Source organism: Benincasa hispida, unplaced genomic scaffold (genome assembly GCF_027475165.1).
Source record: "Benincasa hispida cultivar pf3 unplaced genomic scaffold, pf3_genome.v1.1 HicScf1848, whole genome shotgun sequence".
NCBI lineage: Eukaryota > Viridiplantae > Streptophyta > Magnoliopsida > Cucurbitales > Cucurbitaceae > Benincasa > Benincasa hispida.
Genome location: NW_028326240.1, coordinates 2,355,318 through 2,371,186, shown reverse-complemented (window position 1 = coordinate 2,371,186; position 15,869 = coordinate 2,355,318). Strand labels below are relative to the sequence as shown.

The 15,869-nt window shown below is 36.6% G+C and overlaps 1 protein-coding gene and 1 long non-coding RNA gene across 4 annotated transcripts; both read left to right on the top strand.

Annotated features, from left to right (window-relative positions):
* The first annotated feature begins 10,762 nt into the window (after nucleotides 1-10,762).
* LOC120071025 (large ribosomal subunit protein eL36-like) lies at nucleotides 10,763-12,352 on the top strand. 3 transcript variants are annotated; one of them, XM_039023014.2, is made up of 4 exons: nucleotides 10,763-10,813; nucleotides 11,083-11,187; nucleotides 11,816-12,015; nucleotides 12,165-12,352. In XM_039023014.2, exons 2-4 carry the CDS (start codon nucleotides 11,086-11,088, stop codon nucleotides 12,193-12,195), a joined length of 333 nt encoding a protein of 110 aa, XP_038878942.1. In that variant the 5' UTR covers nucleotides 10,763-10,813; nucleotides 11,083-11,085; the 3' UTR covers nucleotides 12,196-12,352. The 3 variants fall into 3 exon arrangements, with proteins under 3 accessions (XP_038878942.1, XP_090165715.1, XP_090165714.1); XM_090309589.1 differs by having other exon boundaries at nucleotides 10,785-10,989; XM_090309588.1 differs by having other exon boundaries at nucleotides 10,796-11,005.
* Nucleotides 12,353-15,249: 2,897 nt separating this feature from the next.
* On the top strand, nucleotides 15,250-15,869 carry LOC150030559 (uncharacterized). The gene is made up of 2 exons (XR_016526787.1): nucleotides 15,250-15,457; nucleotides 15,606-15,869. It is a non-coding gene; the product is annotated as an uncharacterized LOC150030559 (long non-coding RNA).

The window sequence follows — 15,869 nt, the reverse complement described above, 5'->3', positions numbered from 1 at the left end:
AATTCAAAGTAGGAGATCACGTATTTCTAAAGGTAGCACCAATGAAAGGCATTATGCGTTTCGGACGGAAAGGCAAACTTAGCCCCCACTTTATTGGACCTTTTGAAATATTGGAGCGTGTTGGCCAAGTAGCTTATCGATTGGCATTACCACCAACCCTTTCTATAATACATAATGTCTTTCATGTATTGATGCTTCGAAAATACGTGTCTGATGAAGGAAACCGAACTTGAGATTTCCATGAGCAGCGGGATATAGATCATTCCAAATTACAATCATGTATGAACATTACAATTATAGTCATAAACAAAACATACAGTTATGCAATTAACATAGAAATTACAGCATGAACAATCAAATGAACAAGGAGAAAAGCTATGAACATTTGTGGACTTGTCTCTACACTCCTTGCTCACGACCGCTCAAACACAGAATCCTCGAACGCTCGAACAACAAGACCACAACACTACACGAACACTTCACGCTCGTCCTCAGCAATCATCTCGGTCACGAACACTCCAACAAGAACACGAACAACCTCCACAGAACTTAACATCGTCGAATTGAGTATGACACCACCAAGAAGGTTACCTTGTTATTCTCGGTGTGAGAATCCAAAGGGTGGGCTCTGTTTGGACTTGGAATAAGGCAGACGAAGGAGGAAACACCGATCGTGTACATGATTGGGCAAGTGGGAGATGGCAAAGACCTATCGCATAGATCGATGCCCAATCGTTTAACTAAAGCTACACAATCGTTTAGCTTAGTGTCTGTCACCTACAAAACACTACACGATCATTTACTAAAACACATTGTCACTTGGTAAGTCGGTATTTACTTGACAAGCTTTCGTGAGATTCTTTTTCTGAGAGAGAAATTTCAAATATATTTTTCAACCTTTTTTTAAAAACTTACAAAAATTAGGAAAACAATTTTCCTTTTATCTCACGGTTACCATGAATCACCAATAACCTCCCACTCAATTGGTTATGAGAGAAAAATATTTAATTATCCAATAATTAATATTATTATAAATATAAATGATAACCAACTTATCATACTATATTTATAACTTATAGTTTTAATATTTCATCTCATGAAACATATAAACCATAGTTCTTTTTCTATTCTATGGTACATAATGTAAATCTCATTTACATTAATCCTCCACTAGATGTATCTCATACATCATACCGATTATATCATATATAATCAAAATACCTCTTGTCAATTTGAACATTTCAAATAAACACCACGAACTGATCCTCAGTTGAATCCATTGAGTTACCAAGGGGATCTTATGGACCTATAGCTCGAAGCTCCAGCAGTACGTGAATAACTTACTAAACTCTTTAGTCACGAAATCCACCATCCATTAATTGTCAGGCACTCTACTAAAGACCGACCGCTGAACTCTCCTTACCATAGATATATTATGTGTCCATCTTAACCAATCAGCAGCGCGATAACCCTTCACAGGTGGCTCGTAAGTACAGCTGGGCGAATAACCGTTATGCCCCTGTAGTTACATCTAACTTCTTAAGTACCAGTGATCCCTCTAATGAACATAAGTCATAGTTCTACTATGACTGAGTCTTCTCTTCCAAAAAGAAGTTGTGGCCACTATGTTCAAGCCCTGGAATCAGCAAGGAGCAATCTCTCTATTTATCCCTACTTCAAGAAAGGAGTGAATTCCATCTTGTGGATTGAGTTCTCAGCTCCCAGATCAGACAAGTCCCCAGAAAGGTAGGCATGTTGAGTTGGCAATCTGGCCACTTTCACCCATATTAATCAAAGGACCGCCCTCAAAGGCAGAAGTTCCCAAAACACTCAGGATTGAGGTCGTGTTACCTATGGTCGTTTAGGTGAGATGTAAGTTTCTAGTATCAACGGTGTTATATATAAAGTCTAGTCATCTCGTGGTCTAGGTCTTATATAGGACACCCCCACTCACACATCTCCACATGAATGGTCAGGATCTACCATCTGTAGTAGTTTACAACACTTGCAAACCTCTACAAAGTGGGCTATATCCATAGTGTCACCAAGATCAGGTATCCCACCTTAATCCTTATACTACAGACCTATTTAGGTTATCACTTAAGGCATGATCCACTTGTATATCACATATACATGCTTATGTTCACATAAGATAACTAAGGAGCTTTGTTTATTGAATATGAGTAAATGCCAGAATGAAATAATAATTATTTAATTCATCAAACAATGTGTATCTTTACAAAACAACGAGACTCTGGGAGAATTAGGACACCAATCCTAACAATCTCCCACTTGTTTTAATGACTCGGGAGACTAATGTACAATACAATATAAAAATGTACAATATACAATAAATTAGAGCATACCCTAGTATCATCTCCCACTTTCCCTAGACAAGATGTCGCATGTCCTACAGACCCAGACTCTCCAGGTGACCCTCGAACACTTCAGTCGTGAGGGTTTTTGTAAAGGGATCAACAACGTTATGCTCTGAAGCGATCTTTGTGACTAACACATCACCGCGATGCACAATCTCCCTGATCAGATGATATTTCCATTTTATGTGCTTACCCTGACGATGATTCGAGCTCCTTTGAATTTGCCACAGCCCGCTGTTATCACAGTACAGAGTGATAAGCAAATCCATATTTGGAACAACTTCCAAATCTGAAAGGAATTTCCTCAGCCAAACAACCTCCTTAGTTGCTTCACATGCCACTACGTATTTAGCTTCCATAGTGGAGTCCGCGATGAATCCTTGCTTGATGCTTCGCAAGACTACAACCCCTCCATTATGAGTAAACACTAACCCCGATGTCGATTTGCGAGAATCTCGATCGGTCTGAAAGTCAGGGTCCGTGTATCCTGTAAGGATCAAATCCTTATCTCCATACACAAGCATGTAGTCTCTCGTTCTCCTAGGATACTTGAGCATCATCTTGACCACCGTCCAGTAATCAAATCTTGGATTAGAATGATACTGACTAACAATCCCTACTGCATAGCAAATGGCGGGTCTAGTACACAACATTGCATACATCAAGCTTCCTACAGCAGAAGCATAGGGAATCCATCTCATCTCCTCAACCTCTTGAGGTGTTTTTGGACATTGATCCTTAGACAATACGATTCCATGCCTTAAGGGTAACAAAACCCCTCTTGGAATCCCGCATCCTGTACCTGGTCAACATTTCATCAATGTACAATGCATGAGACAGGGCTAACCGTTTGTTCTTACGATCCCGAATAATTCGGATCTCGAGAACATACTGTGCCTCACCCAAATCTTTTATTTGGAACTGGGCAGCTAGCCACTTCTTAATGTCAGTCAGATACCCTACATCATTCCTAATGAGTAGGATATCATCCAAATACAGTACCAGGAAAGCTACTGAGCTATTGATGATCTTCTTGTATACACAAGGCTCATCAACGTTCTATTTAAAGCCAAACGACTTGACAGCAATGACAAATCTGATGTTTCAAGATCTAAATGCTTGTTTCAGCCGATAAATGGACCTATTAAGCTTGCAAACTCTTTGCTCTTGATCTGGAACTATGAACCCCTCTGGTTGAGTTATATAGATGGTCTTCTCAAGATTACCATTAAGAAAGGCAGTTTTGACGTCCATTTGCCATATTTCATAGTCATAAAATGTGGCTATGGACATGAGAATCCTGATAGACTTGAGCATGACAACAGGTGACAAAGTTTCCTCATTGTCAACTCCCTCGACTTGGGTATAACCCTTTGCCACGAGTCTAGCTGTAAAGGTTTGCACCTTTCCATCTACACCTCTCTTTTGTTTATAGATCCACTTACACCCAATAGGTCTTATCCCATCAGGTGGATCAACAAGCTCTCAGATGTTATTGAAGTACATAGATTCCATTTCTTAGTTCATGGCCTTAACCCATTCATCTTTGTCAACATCCTCCATTGCTTTCTTAAAAGACTACGGATCCTCGACCCCATCATTTGAAATGACGTTTTGGGCTTTAGTCAAACCCATGTAGCGATCCGGTGGGTTCATAACCCTCCTACTATGTCGAGGCAAGCTCAACTCTTGAGCTGGTTGACTAGACATTCTGACCTCAACAACTCTTGTTGATATGTCGGCCTGTTCAACAACTCTTGTTGAACCCTCAACAGTCTCAGTCTCACTAGAGATTTCACGTAAAACGAGCTTACTCCATGGCTTGTGATCCCTCATGTGGTCTTCTTCCAAGAAGATAGCATTTTTAGAAACAAACACTTTGTTCTCACTCGGATCATAGAAGTATCCACCTCTCGTTTCTTTGAGGTAGCCTACAAAGAGGCAAACTCTCAAACGTGCTTCCAACTTCTTTGGGTTAGTTGCTAGCACATCCATTAGACAGCCCCAAATCCGAAAATGGCATAAACTTCCTTTACGGCCTCTCCATAAATCAAAAAGTATTTCAGAAACACTCTTCAAGGGAACGTTGTTTAGGATATAACAGGCAGTCTACACTGCATAACCCAAAATGAGTCTGAAAGATGAGCATAACTCATCATTGAACGAACCATGTCCAACATGGTTCTATTTCTTCTTTCTGATACACCATTCTACTAAGGTGTACCAGGGGCTGGTAGTTGAGACGCAACCCTATGTTCTATCATATAGTTTTAGAATTGGAGTCCATATACTCTCCACCACGATCAAATCGTCGTGTTTTTATCTTTTTACCTAACAAGTTTTCAACTTCAGCCTTATACTCCTTGAACTTGTCAAGGGCTTCAGACTTACGTAGCATTAGGTAGAAATACCCGAACCTTGAATAATCATCTATGAAAGAGATGAAATATTCATACCCACCTCGAGCTCTAACATTCATCAGATCACAGAGGTCTGAATGTATAAGCTCCAAGGATTCCTTGGCTCTGTAACCTTTTCCAATAAAAGGTCGTTTGGTCATCTTACCTTCGAGGCATGATTCACATTTCGGCAGGGAGTTTTCTTCTAAACTCTTTAGAAGTCCACGTTGCACCAACTTCTCAATCCTATTGAGATTGATGTGACCTAACCTTAGATGCCAAAGATGGGCGTTTTCCTTAGGAGAAACCGTTGGTCTTTTAGCTATTATTGTCGTACTGAACATTTCAGTGTTAAACAAGGCTTTTATGACTAACGGCCTTAGTACATATAAGTTATTTTCTATTGAACCATAACCAATCTCCATTCCATTCTTGAAAATAAACACTTTATTCTCAGAAAGAGAGACAGTATAACCTTGTTCAATGAGACAAGAAAACGAGATTCAGTTCTTCGTAATATGAGGAACTACAAAAATATTATCCAGTAACAGATAACGTTTCTTGTCGACAAATAACTTCAACCTGCCTACAGCAACAGCTGAAACAACCTCACTAGTACCGACTCGAAGAGTCATCTCTCCCTGTGGCAACCTTTTCCAGAAACTGAATCCTTGGTAAGAGAAACTGACATGATTGGTAGCACCCGAATCAAGGATCCAGGCAGAATCATCATTCTCTACTAAACACGTCTCCAAGACCAATAAATCAGATTTACTGTCTTGTCTCCTTTTTTGGAGAGTAGTGGGATCGAGGTCATTTACCACGAAATACATATCACACGATTCTTTCCACTGTAAGTAGTCGGTCATTTTAAAAGCACTAAACGGAAATACTAACGAGTTGCTGAAAAGAAAAACATATTGACCTACATTTGGTTTTAAGTAAATACCCATTATAAAACAAAACAGCATCCAATAAGGTTTTAGAAAAACTAACATGAACCCCGTGTGACATCTAGATTCACAATGACGTTTCAAAGGTTTAGGACAAAAGCCGCCAAAGGGAGATCAGTTATCCCTCCTCTGAATTGAGAAGTTCTCAACCAGTCATTAATACCAGAACAACTCTTGCTCCTATAACGACTAGCCATCATTGATTTGGCCAAGAGATCATTAACTTACTTAACAATCTCCTATAAGTTTGACCCGCCATTTTAAGCCCTAAAGGTCCATCCTAAAAGGCCAATCCGAAGGGAAAAAATCCAATTGAGGCAAAACCTAAAGCGACCCTATCCATTTTTGGAGTTCACCTTGATCTTGACCAACTGCACAAAACCCATCCGAAGGGGGACGCTCAAAGGCGACACAAAGGAGTACAGAATGATCTCGCGGTGTGAACCAATGACAGAGACCATAGGACGTGTTGACACATACCCTTCACCCACTTACTATAAATACTCTCTCCGTCCACCTTGATATTGACTCATGCAAACACCATTCGAAGGGGGATGCATCCTGGGCACCACGAGGCCAAGCATGAATCTCACAGTGTGAACATAGAGGGAGAAACGTGAGTGGAATCATAGACATATCAGATACATCTCCTCCTCCCACTGAGTATTTTATGACCTAGGGTTTAGCTTACTTAGAAAAAACACGGCTAAGGATTTTAACTAAGTGACTTTTAGGTTTTCCCAAGAGTAACTTTTACTTTGGACAGTGAAACAACTTTTGATCATCATCCATTAAACTCTTTAACGAAGTCTTGACCAAATTGTCGCATGCTTGTTGAAAATCTATCTAATTCACCTTTCTAGGTAGGTTCCCAGGTAGGGGTGTAACGTTTCTGGCAACTTAAGAACCCCAGCCTAGCCAAAACCCACCTTAGACAAAAGACCCCTTATAGATAGGTTTACAACAAATTTAATCTTTTATTTCAACCAATTTAATCCTATTAAACCGATTTTAAAAGATTAATCAAGGTTACTAAACTCTTTAGAACCATTTGAACTTAGGTCTATCTCAATTCAATTTTAAAAACCCTTTTATAAACTTGAGTTCACCCTAAGATTGCATGCAACCTGTGAAAGGTTAACTTACTAATCATGCTTATATTAAGTGGACATAATATATCTACAGTGAAAGGAGTTCAACTATAGGCTTTAGTGGAGTGACCCATTAGTTAACGAATGGGGGTTAGATCGGTCTAATGAGTTTTAGCTAACTCGGATCATTGGAGCCCATGATGTATAGGTCCATGAAGTCCCCCTACTAGCTCAAAAATGGATTAGCTCTAGAGTAGCATAATAAGTTAATTTGAAACGTTCAAATTAGAATCAAACAAAATTGGAGAAAATATATTTAAATATGATTTAAATATATGAAGATGAATTTTTGTAAAAATTAATTTAATATTGGATATTAAATTAATTAGAATTATTTAAATTATTTAAATAATTATTTATTAATTTCATTAGAAAAATAATTTATGAAATTAATTTGTAAAATTAATAAATTTTGATTTTATAAATAAAATATGATTTTAAAATCAATTTTGGATTTTTGGAAATTGGAAAATTACACAAACTTGAAAAATGGGTTTTTCAAAGTTCATCTTCAACTAACTTACAAGGAACCCACCACCTCTTCCTTGATTTACTCCAAGCATGAGCTGCATCCCATGCAACATATCTCTTTGCATGATAGTCTGCAATATATTGAAGAGATTGGAGGGAAGAAAGGATGGATGAACCGATTGAATTTTTGCTGAAAAATTCAGATGAAGAAAGTGTTCTTCAATGGGTTGGTTCAGTGAGCTTTCTTCATATTCCCTTTGATTCCAGCTTATTTTGAGTTCCACAACTCAATCTAGAGCACCAAAAGGATATTAGGGAAGATTTTGTGATGGTCTACACAAGGATTCAGAGGATTTAGTAGCTGAAAATAGAGATTTCGATGGTTCGGCTAAGATATGTTCTTGAAACCCATTATACTCTATTTAACATGTTTCTTTTCAGCCAAAATAATGAATTAGAGTGCTTATGTATCCTGTTCCCTTCCGTTGTATGCTGGTGTCGATCCAACACATCACATATATAATAAACCAATGTTGATGAACCAGGTGAAATTGCCTTAAAACTACAAAAGGAAAACTAAATATTACAAAGACAAGGAGTCTCCGGTTCAAACAGGCGAACCGGGTCTTGAACTGCTCAGGCAAAGCATAGTGTCTCCAATCATCATGTACTAAACTCCACGCAATCGTCTACACGATAAAACAAACGCTTTGCTCTATCGCTTACCAATGCCCCAAGAGTTAAACGATCGTTCAGCAATTACTACACGATCGTTTAGAAAAATCTAAACGATCGTTTAGCTATTACTACACGATCGTGTACCTTTTACTAAGCGATGAAGCCTGAGATACACAATCGCTTAGCGTGCTACGCACTACGCCCGCCTTCCTCGATCATCTAAACGACTACGATGCCGCGAAGCACCGTCGCCTAGCGATCGCTTAGCTAGCGCCTCCGTATCGCATACGCGTGATCGTGTAGGTAGTAACTAAGCGATAAAGCTTGCTAACTACACAATCTTCTAACGTGCACCTTTTACTAAACCATGAGCATCACATGCTCCCACTACGATCGTTTACCTATAGTGCTTACGCGATCGGGCAACCAACACTACGCAATAGAGTAAACGATTTACCCATCGCTTAGCATTAGCTAAACGATCATTTAGGAAATACTACACAATCGTTTAGAAAAATCTAAACGATCGCTTAGTTAAATTCCAACGATCGTTTACCTGAGGCTACACGATACGATCAACGTTTGGTCTTCTTCTTCATTGAGAACTGCATCTCCATGCTTCGAAGCTTCATCACGAACGACTCGACTAACTCAAACTCTTTAAAGTACAAACTCGATTGCAAAGCTAATTACGCCCAAAAACATAGGGGCCCTTACAATTAACACTTTGTAATATCAGAAAGCTTTAACAAAAGGCAATTAAACCCGAAACATTCATCAACTCAACCACAAATGTAGAAAATGATTAACTACAGATGCAGAAACCTACCGCGACTGACAAATGAAGTTCAAACAGAGTTGTAATTTGGAATATCAGAACAACCTGGCTCTGATACCAATTGAAGGAAATCGAACTTGAGATTTCCATGAGCAGCGGAATATAGAACATTCCAAATTACAATCATGTATGAACATTACAATTATAGTCGTAAACAAAACATACAGTTATGTAATTAACATAAAAATTACAACATGAACAATCAAATGAACAAGGAGAAAGCTATGAACGTTTGTTGACTCGTCTCCACGCTCCTTGCTCACGAACGCTCGAACAACACGACCGCAACATTGCACAAACACTTCACGCTCGTCCTCAGCGATCGCCCCAGTCACGACCACTCCAACAAGAATGTAACACCCCAAATATTTTTTATTTTATTTATTTGTTTGTTTATTTATTATTTATGTAATTTCAGTATTTCTATTAATTAAGGGCATTTTTTGGAATTTTGGAAGTCAAGTGTAATTGCGGGAATTTAATTGTTGACCTTGGAAATTATCCAATTTGGAAATTAATGACAGGAATTAATTTCATTTTGGGAAGGAAAGAAATTTAATAGTATAAATCTGTCAATACTTTCCCAAAACACCTATTTTTGAAAATATTTCCCCCCCAACCCTATTTTTGTCATTATTTATTAAAAAAACATTATTTTAAAAAAAATCTTATTTACGAATAGTTTAAAAAATAAAGCCAAAATTTTGAAAACTAGAAAAAAAAGTAGTTTTTAAAAACTTGTTTATGTTTTTTAAATCTGGTTAAGAATACAATAACTGTATTTAAAAAATATGCAAATCATTATAATAAATGGGGAGAAAATAGTCGTAATTGTCAAAAACAAAAAACAAAAAACGAAATGGTTATCATACGGAGTCGTAGTCTCTGAATTTTAATTGACAATGGTTTAGTCTTTTTATTTTTAAATTTGTAACAATTTGACGTGCTTTACAACTTATAATAATTTAGTTCCTATCGTGAAAAGAGTTGGAAAGTAAGCCTACTTTCTTTCGATATACGTATTTTTTAAGTAAAATAGTTAAATTCTTAGCTAAATTTAAAAAACAAAAATAAAATTTTAAAAAATATATATTTTTTTATAGTTTTTAAAAATTAGTTTGTTATTTTAAAACATTAGTAGAAAGTAGATAAGAAAAAAAAAATAATTAGTTGTAAAATGGGTATTTAAAGGCTTAATTTTCAAAAACAAAAAACAAAAAAGATATGGTTACCAAATGGGGCTTGAATTAGAAAAATTATAATAGTAAGTAAAATAAGAGAAAATATTTACCAATATATAATCATTTAAAAATAATTGCATATATGATAAATGTTGATCAACCGCCTTTTCATTCATTTTTAATTTCCAAGTTTGTCCTTCTCTATTCCTCATCATTTTCCCTGTTTTTCCAAATTTTTTCTCCTTTCCCGGTCATGTTCTCCATTCTTTTTTTTTTTTTTTTTTGTTTTTCTTTTTCATTTTTCCCCATTTTGTCTCCTCTCCTATGGTGTGTTCTCCATTTTTTTTCCCATTTGGCTTCAATACTTGTTTTTTTTTTCAATTGCTTACATTTACTTTTTTTTTATTATTGTTATTTTTACTTTTGATTTTCAAATTTTTTTCATTGGTTAATTTTACTTTTTAATAAAATTAATTAATTAAAAAAAATTGAGAAAGCTAGGTTTCGAACCAAGGAATTGAAAGAAACTATTTTTCTCAATTTCTTACCATAGTTGGTGGGTTTTTAATAAACACTCCATTAGCTACTACTTACCGAATGAAGCCCAATAACAATATGAAAGAAAACCCATTAACATTTATATGAGTAAAAGCCCAATAACTTTACCAGAGAGAAAGCCCAAAATACCCTTTAGAAACCAATCCTTATAAGAAAGCTGCCATAACCTAGAACTTCACTTCCCCGCCTCCGGTCAATAAGAGAAGGTACGTCGACTCTTCCCTTCTTCTTCTCTGTCCAACCAGATCGCTAAAATGAAATTTATTTGTGATTATTCAATATTCTATAGAAAAAAATCTTAATGCTATCTTGCTGAAGTTTTGTACTATTATTTCCCTGGATCAAGCGAGTAATTCCCAGCATTTTTGTTCTCCGGTGAAAAGTCAGTCAAGTTTTTGGTACTCTTTACCATATTTGAGCTCCTGGTTCGCTGTAATTTGTGTTCATCGTATAAATGTATCCACTTTTTGAATAGGCAATGGCTCCGAAGCAACCGAATACTGGTCTCTTCGTGGGGCTTAACAAAGGACACGTAGTTACGAAGAAGGAATTGGCTCCGCGCCCCTCGGATCGTAAAGGAGTAAGTTGATTTTGTATTTCGTTAATCTAGGGTGTACATTGGGTAATCATAAACATTCTCCAAACTATTTCCTTTTTAAAATTTTTATTGAGTTGATTCCATTCGTCTCTTTTCTTACTTGGGGTTTTAGTGGTGGATGAAACTAGGGTTTGCCTGGGGAATAAATACCCTTGGTAGTGTCGATTTGATAAGATATTTTTAATAATTATTCTATGTTATATGGACTTAGCTTAATACTCTACAAAAGCTCTAAAGCAAGGAGATAAATCTTGATCGTACATTTGAATGTTTGTTCCTCACATAAGTGAATTGAAAGTCGGATGTGGACTGTGTTTGACTGTTTGGTTTGTTATCAGTTTCCTTCAATGATATTTTAGCTCTACCTTTTATAAGTTTTTATTTATTGTCTGCATGTGCTCAGTTAGATTGATAATGTTGAATGCTAGCAAAGGAGTCTGCTTTGTGAGGGTCTTGACCATATGCATATTACCATTTTGCATATAAAACAAATTGGAACTTCTTTTGTTCTGGACTATTGGTTTCTTTCAGAGCTATTTTAGCTGTTGGTGGATGGAAGTAATTGACACAAAATGATTAATGTTTGCTTGAATTCTGATTGTTACCATAGAAAAGTAGCAAAAGAGTTCTGTTTGTGAGGAATTTGATCCGGGAAGTTGCTGGCTTTGCCCCATATGAGAAGAGAATCACCGAGCTTCTTAAAGTTGGAAAAGATAAGAGAGCGCTAAAAGTGGCTAAGAGAAAGTTGGGAACTCACAAGCGAGCAAAGAAGAAGAGAGAAGAGATGTCCAGCGTTCTCCGCAAGATGAGGTATTTTCATATGGCTTTCAATTTTAACTCATTGTGATTGAATTTTATCCTTAATTCACTTCTGACGTGCTATCAACGGTAATACATAATTTAATTATGTTTTTTTCCATATACTAAAACTTTTTTCTTTGAATATCTTATTGATACAGAGCTGGTGGAGGTGGCGAGAAGAAGAAATGAAACTTGTGTGGTTAATTCCCATAATGTATAAGGACATGCTCTAGATTTGATATTTTTCTTATCCAGAAGGAAATTGAGTGGATTTTTGAACATTTTGTTAGATGAACTGTGATGTTATTAGAACTTATATTTAAATTTCTTCAAGTCGTTTTTTTAATTGCACCTTGCGGCCATTTGTATCTCTTTTGGTATAATTGCCAATTAGCAAGAATGTAATTCATCATTTAATTTAGCTTTTGAGAATGTTTTATTTGAAGGCAAAAAACTATTAATTGTTTTCTTTTGATAGTAAGTTCTTCGAATTTTAGGATTTTTTTAATTAACTTAATTTTAGGGGAATTTTCAAAAATAGAAAAATGGGAAAAACTATTTATATAAAACAGTAAAATTTTAATCTTCTTTAATGTGTGGGCAGAATCTCTCCCATGATCTCGCTCTCTCAAAGAATCTTGCTCTCTCTCACTTTCTTGCTCAAAATCCCGCTCTCTCCTACAATCTCGCTCTTTCCCACTTTCTCGCTCTCTCTTACTTTCTCGCTTAAAATTTCGCTCTTTCCCATTTACCAGAATTACTCCTCTGCACTTGGGTGGAGGGATTAGTATCTATTTTGACTTGACCATGACACTTTGATTTGGATGCGGAGAGAGAGAGAGGAATGTGGTTTCTTAGTAGGAAAGAACCATCTGGGTTCTTAGCTTCTTCCACAGCTGAAGAAGTTACAGAAGGAATCGATGGGACGGGTCTCACAGCCATTGTTACAAGTCTTTTTCCAATCTCCACATTAACATGAATTCGGTTTAATTAATGATGTGCTTTATTTCTCTATTGTCGAATTGAGTGAACAAATTGCCACATTCCTTGTGAATTTTGTTTCTTTACTTAATGGAAATCGTGTACCTGGTAGTAGGAGAGAGCGACACTGAATGGAAATCGTGTTTCGAGTACACGATTTCACTAGCCACATTTGGATAAGATAACATATCTACCCAAATTCCATGGAAAACATGCTTTACTTAACATGAGAAACCGTCTCACAAATATATTGCTTGGCATATCATTTAAACACTTAGCATGAGACTAACTTCACAGAAATCATAGTTTCCAATACTTGGAAAACTCACACATTAGTACACATCAAGTGTTGATAAACATTCACAAGCATTAGAAACTTCAAGCTATCAGAATATATAACTGCCTTTATCCTTAGTTGAGAGTGAACTAATAGTTCTAACCCTCAACGTCAACCTTAGTTGGGGATAACTCTTTTGCTCAATCCCTCGACTTCGTATTACCTACGTGCACGTGGTTATAACTGAGTACCGTCGTATCTTATGTACCTGACTAAGATACCTTCTCATTGTCCTTCAGTACCCTTAAGTACTTTCGCTTAGATACCTTCTCAAATTTGTCCTTCAGTATCGAGCTTCTATGATACTTTCTCGTATGTCCTTCGGTATCAAATTAGCCAGACACCTTCTCAAAATCCTTCAGTATCAAATTGGCCAGGTACCTTATCAAGTGTCCTTCGATACCTCGTTTTAAGTAAAACTAGTCATAAACATTTAGTTGAACACTAAAGATTAGTGCTCAAATCATCATCATACTAGTTCATCCATCATACTGGTTCATCATAAAAATGGAGTTACTTAAACCTATTGAAAACATTTGGATAAGATAACATATCTACCCAAATCCCATGGAAAACATGCATTACTTAACATGAGAAACCATCTCACATATATGTTACCATTAGCATGAGACTAACTTCACAGAAATCATAGTTTCCAACACTTAGCATGAGAAATAGCTTCAAAGGAACCATAGTTTCTATATTATTAAAACATTAATTCATCACATAGTCACTCACAGCTTGTTGGTCTTTTAATGGGTTATATGCTTCTCTTAGCTCTTCTTGGCCTGAAAGGACATATTTTCCGGTTAAATCACTAAGAATTCTTAGTAGAATACCGCAATTAATTCATTTATTAAAGGAATTTTACACAGACAGCTTCACCAGCGAGATCACCAGGAGCGACACCAGTGAGATCCCCTAGAGCGACACCAGCGATACTCATTACCAGCGACACCAATGTTACTCAGCCCCAAGCGACACTAGCGATACTCAACCACCAGCAACACCAACGATACCCACTCACCAGCGACACCAACGATACCTGCCCAATTTCTAGCGAGATTCCCCTCTAGAGCGAGATCCTCTTCACAATTTTTAGTGAGCTCTCCTTCATCAGCGAGATCTTCTTCAGTAAATTAGTGAGATCTCCTTCATTAGTGAAATCCTTTTCACAAAATCTTGCTATAATCTCCACTGTGAGCTATTTGCTTGTTCTTCCCAAGCAGCTGTCTACTTATGCGCAGGTTCTCTGTTACAATTTTAAAAATTCAAAACTCAAAATCCAAACCTCTTTTGAAGAAACTTCCTTCTACAAACATGTTTATAATTGAGTTTTCAACTTTTTTACCTTAAAATTCCAGCCACAAATTCCTTATAGTTTGGTCTAGAGCTCCCAATCTCCTCCTTAGGCCCTGCTTAACCCGAGATTCTATCTCTTCTATAATTCCATCACTTTCCATTCTTCTTCTCCTGCCATCTTTCTCCAGCAAGACAACCTTGAAAACTAGATTCTCCCAGCTTTCAAATGGCACCGATTTCACTAAATTTGCTCATGTAAATTGTTGAAACCAAACTTTCCAAATTCTTCTTCCTTTTCACCTTTCTGCCGCTTCCCATATTCAAGGATTAACCGCCACGTCAACTCATTTTTAATGTATTCAGCCCAAGCCAATAAGTGAGTTTTTATTTGATACATTTTTCTTTTCCTTTCTCCTCATCTTCTATAAATAACATCTATATGATATTTAATATATCACTCCTTTGGTGAAACATACTTGTTTAGGCAATTAGAATTCGGGGTTTACACTTAGCTACACAAGAGCTTATTTCTTCGTGCTTCCAACCTCCATCCCTCCTAAGACATAGCTTCATTTAACTCATTAGGAGACATCTCATTATTTACTCATACTTAAGGTAATTAGGGTTCGGGTTTTACACTAACTCTTGTGGTGTTTTTACCATTTTGTCCCTCCTTTTGTATGTGAATATAATGGGAGGCTTTACAGAATCACCGAGCTTCTTAAGTTGGAAAGGATAAGAGAGCACTAAAGTGGCTTAGAGAAAGTTGGTAACTCACAAGCGAGCAAAGGAGAAGAGAGAAGAGATGTCTAGCGTTCTCCGCAAGATGAGGTATTTTCAGATGGCTTTCAACTTTTCCTCCTTATGATTGAATTTTGTCCTTAATTCACTTCTGACGTGTTATCAACGGTAATACGTAATTTAATTACGTTTTTTTCATATACTAAAACTTTTTTCTCTGAATATCTTATTGATACAGAGTTGGTGGAGGTGGCGAGAAGAAGAAATAAAACTTGTGTGGTTAATTCCCATAATGTATAAGGACATGCTCTAGATTGATATTTTTCTTATCCAGAAGGAAATTGAATGGATTTTTGAACATTATGTTAGATGAACTGTGATGTTATTAGAACTTATATTTAAATTTCTTCAAGTCGTTTTTTTAGTTGCACCTTGCGACCATTTGTATCTCCTTTGGTATAATTGCCAATTAGTAAGAATGTAATGCTTCATTTAATTTAGC

What these genes read in the sequence shown, in the direction of transcription:
- LOC120071025 (XM_039023014.2), top strand. Translation starts at nt 11,086, where the DNA reads ATGGCTCCGAAGCAACCGAATACTGGTCTCTTCGTGGGGCTTAACAAA. An exon ending in GCCCCTCGGATCGTAAAGGA is followed by an intron (nt 11,188 to 11,815) that starts GTAAGTTGATTT and finishes TTGTTACCATAG; the next exon opens with AAAAGTAGCAAAAGAGTTCT. An exon ending in AGCGTTCTCCGCAAGATGAG is followed by an intron (nt 12,016 to 12,164) that starts GTATTTTCATAT and finishes TTATTGATACAG; the next exon opens with AGCTGGTGGAGGTGGCGAGA.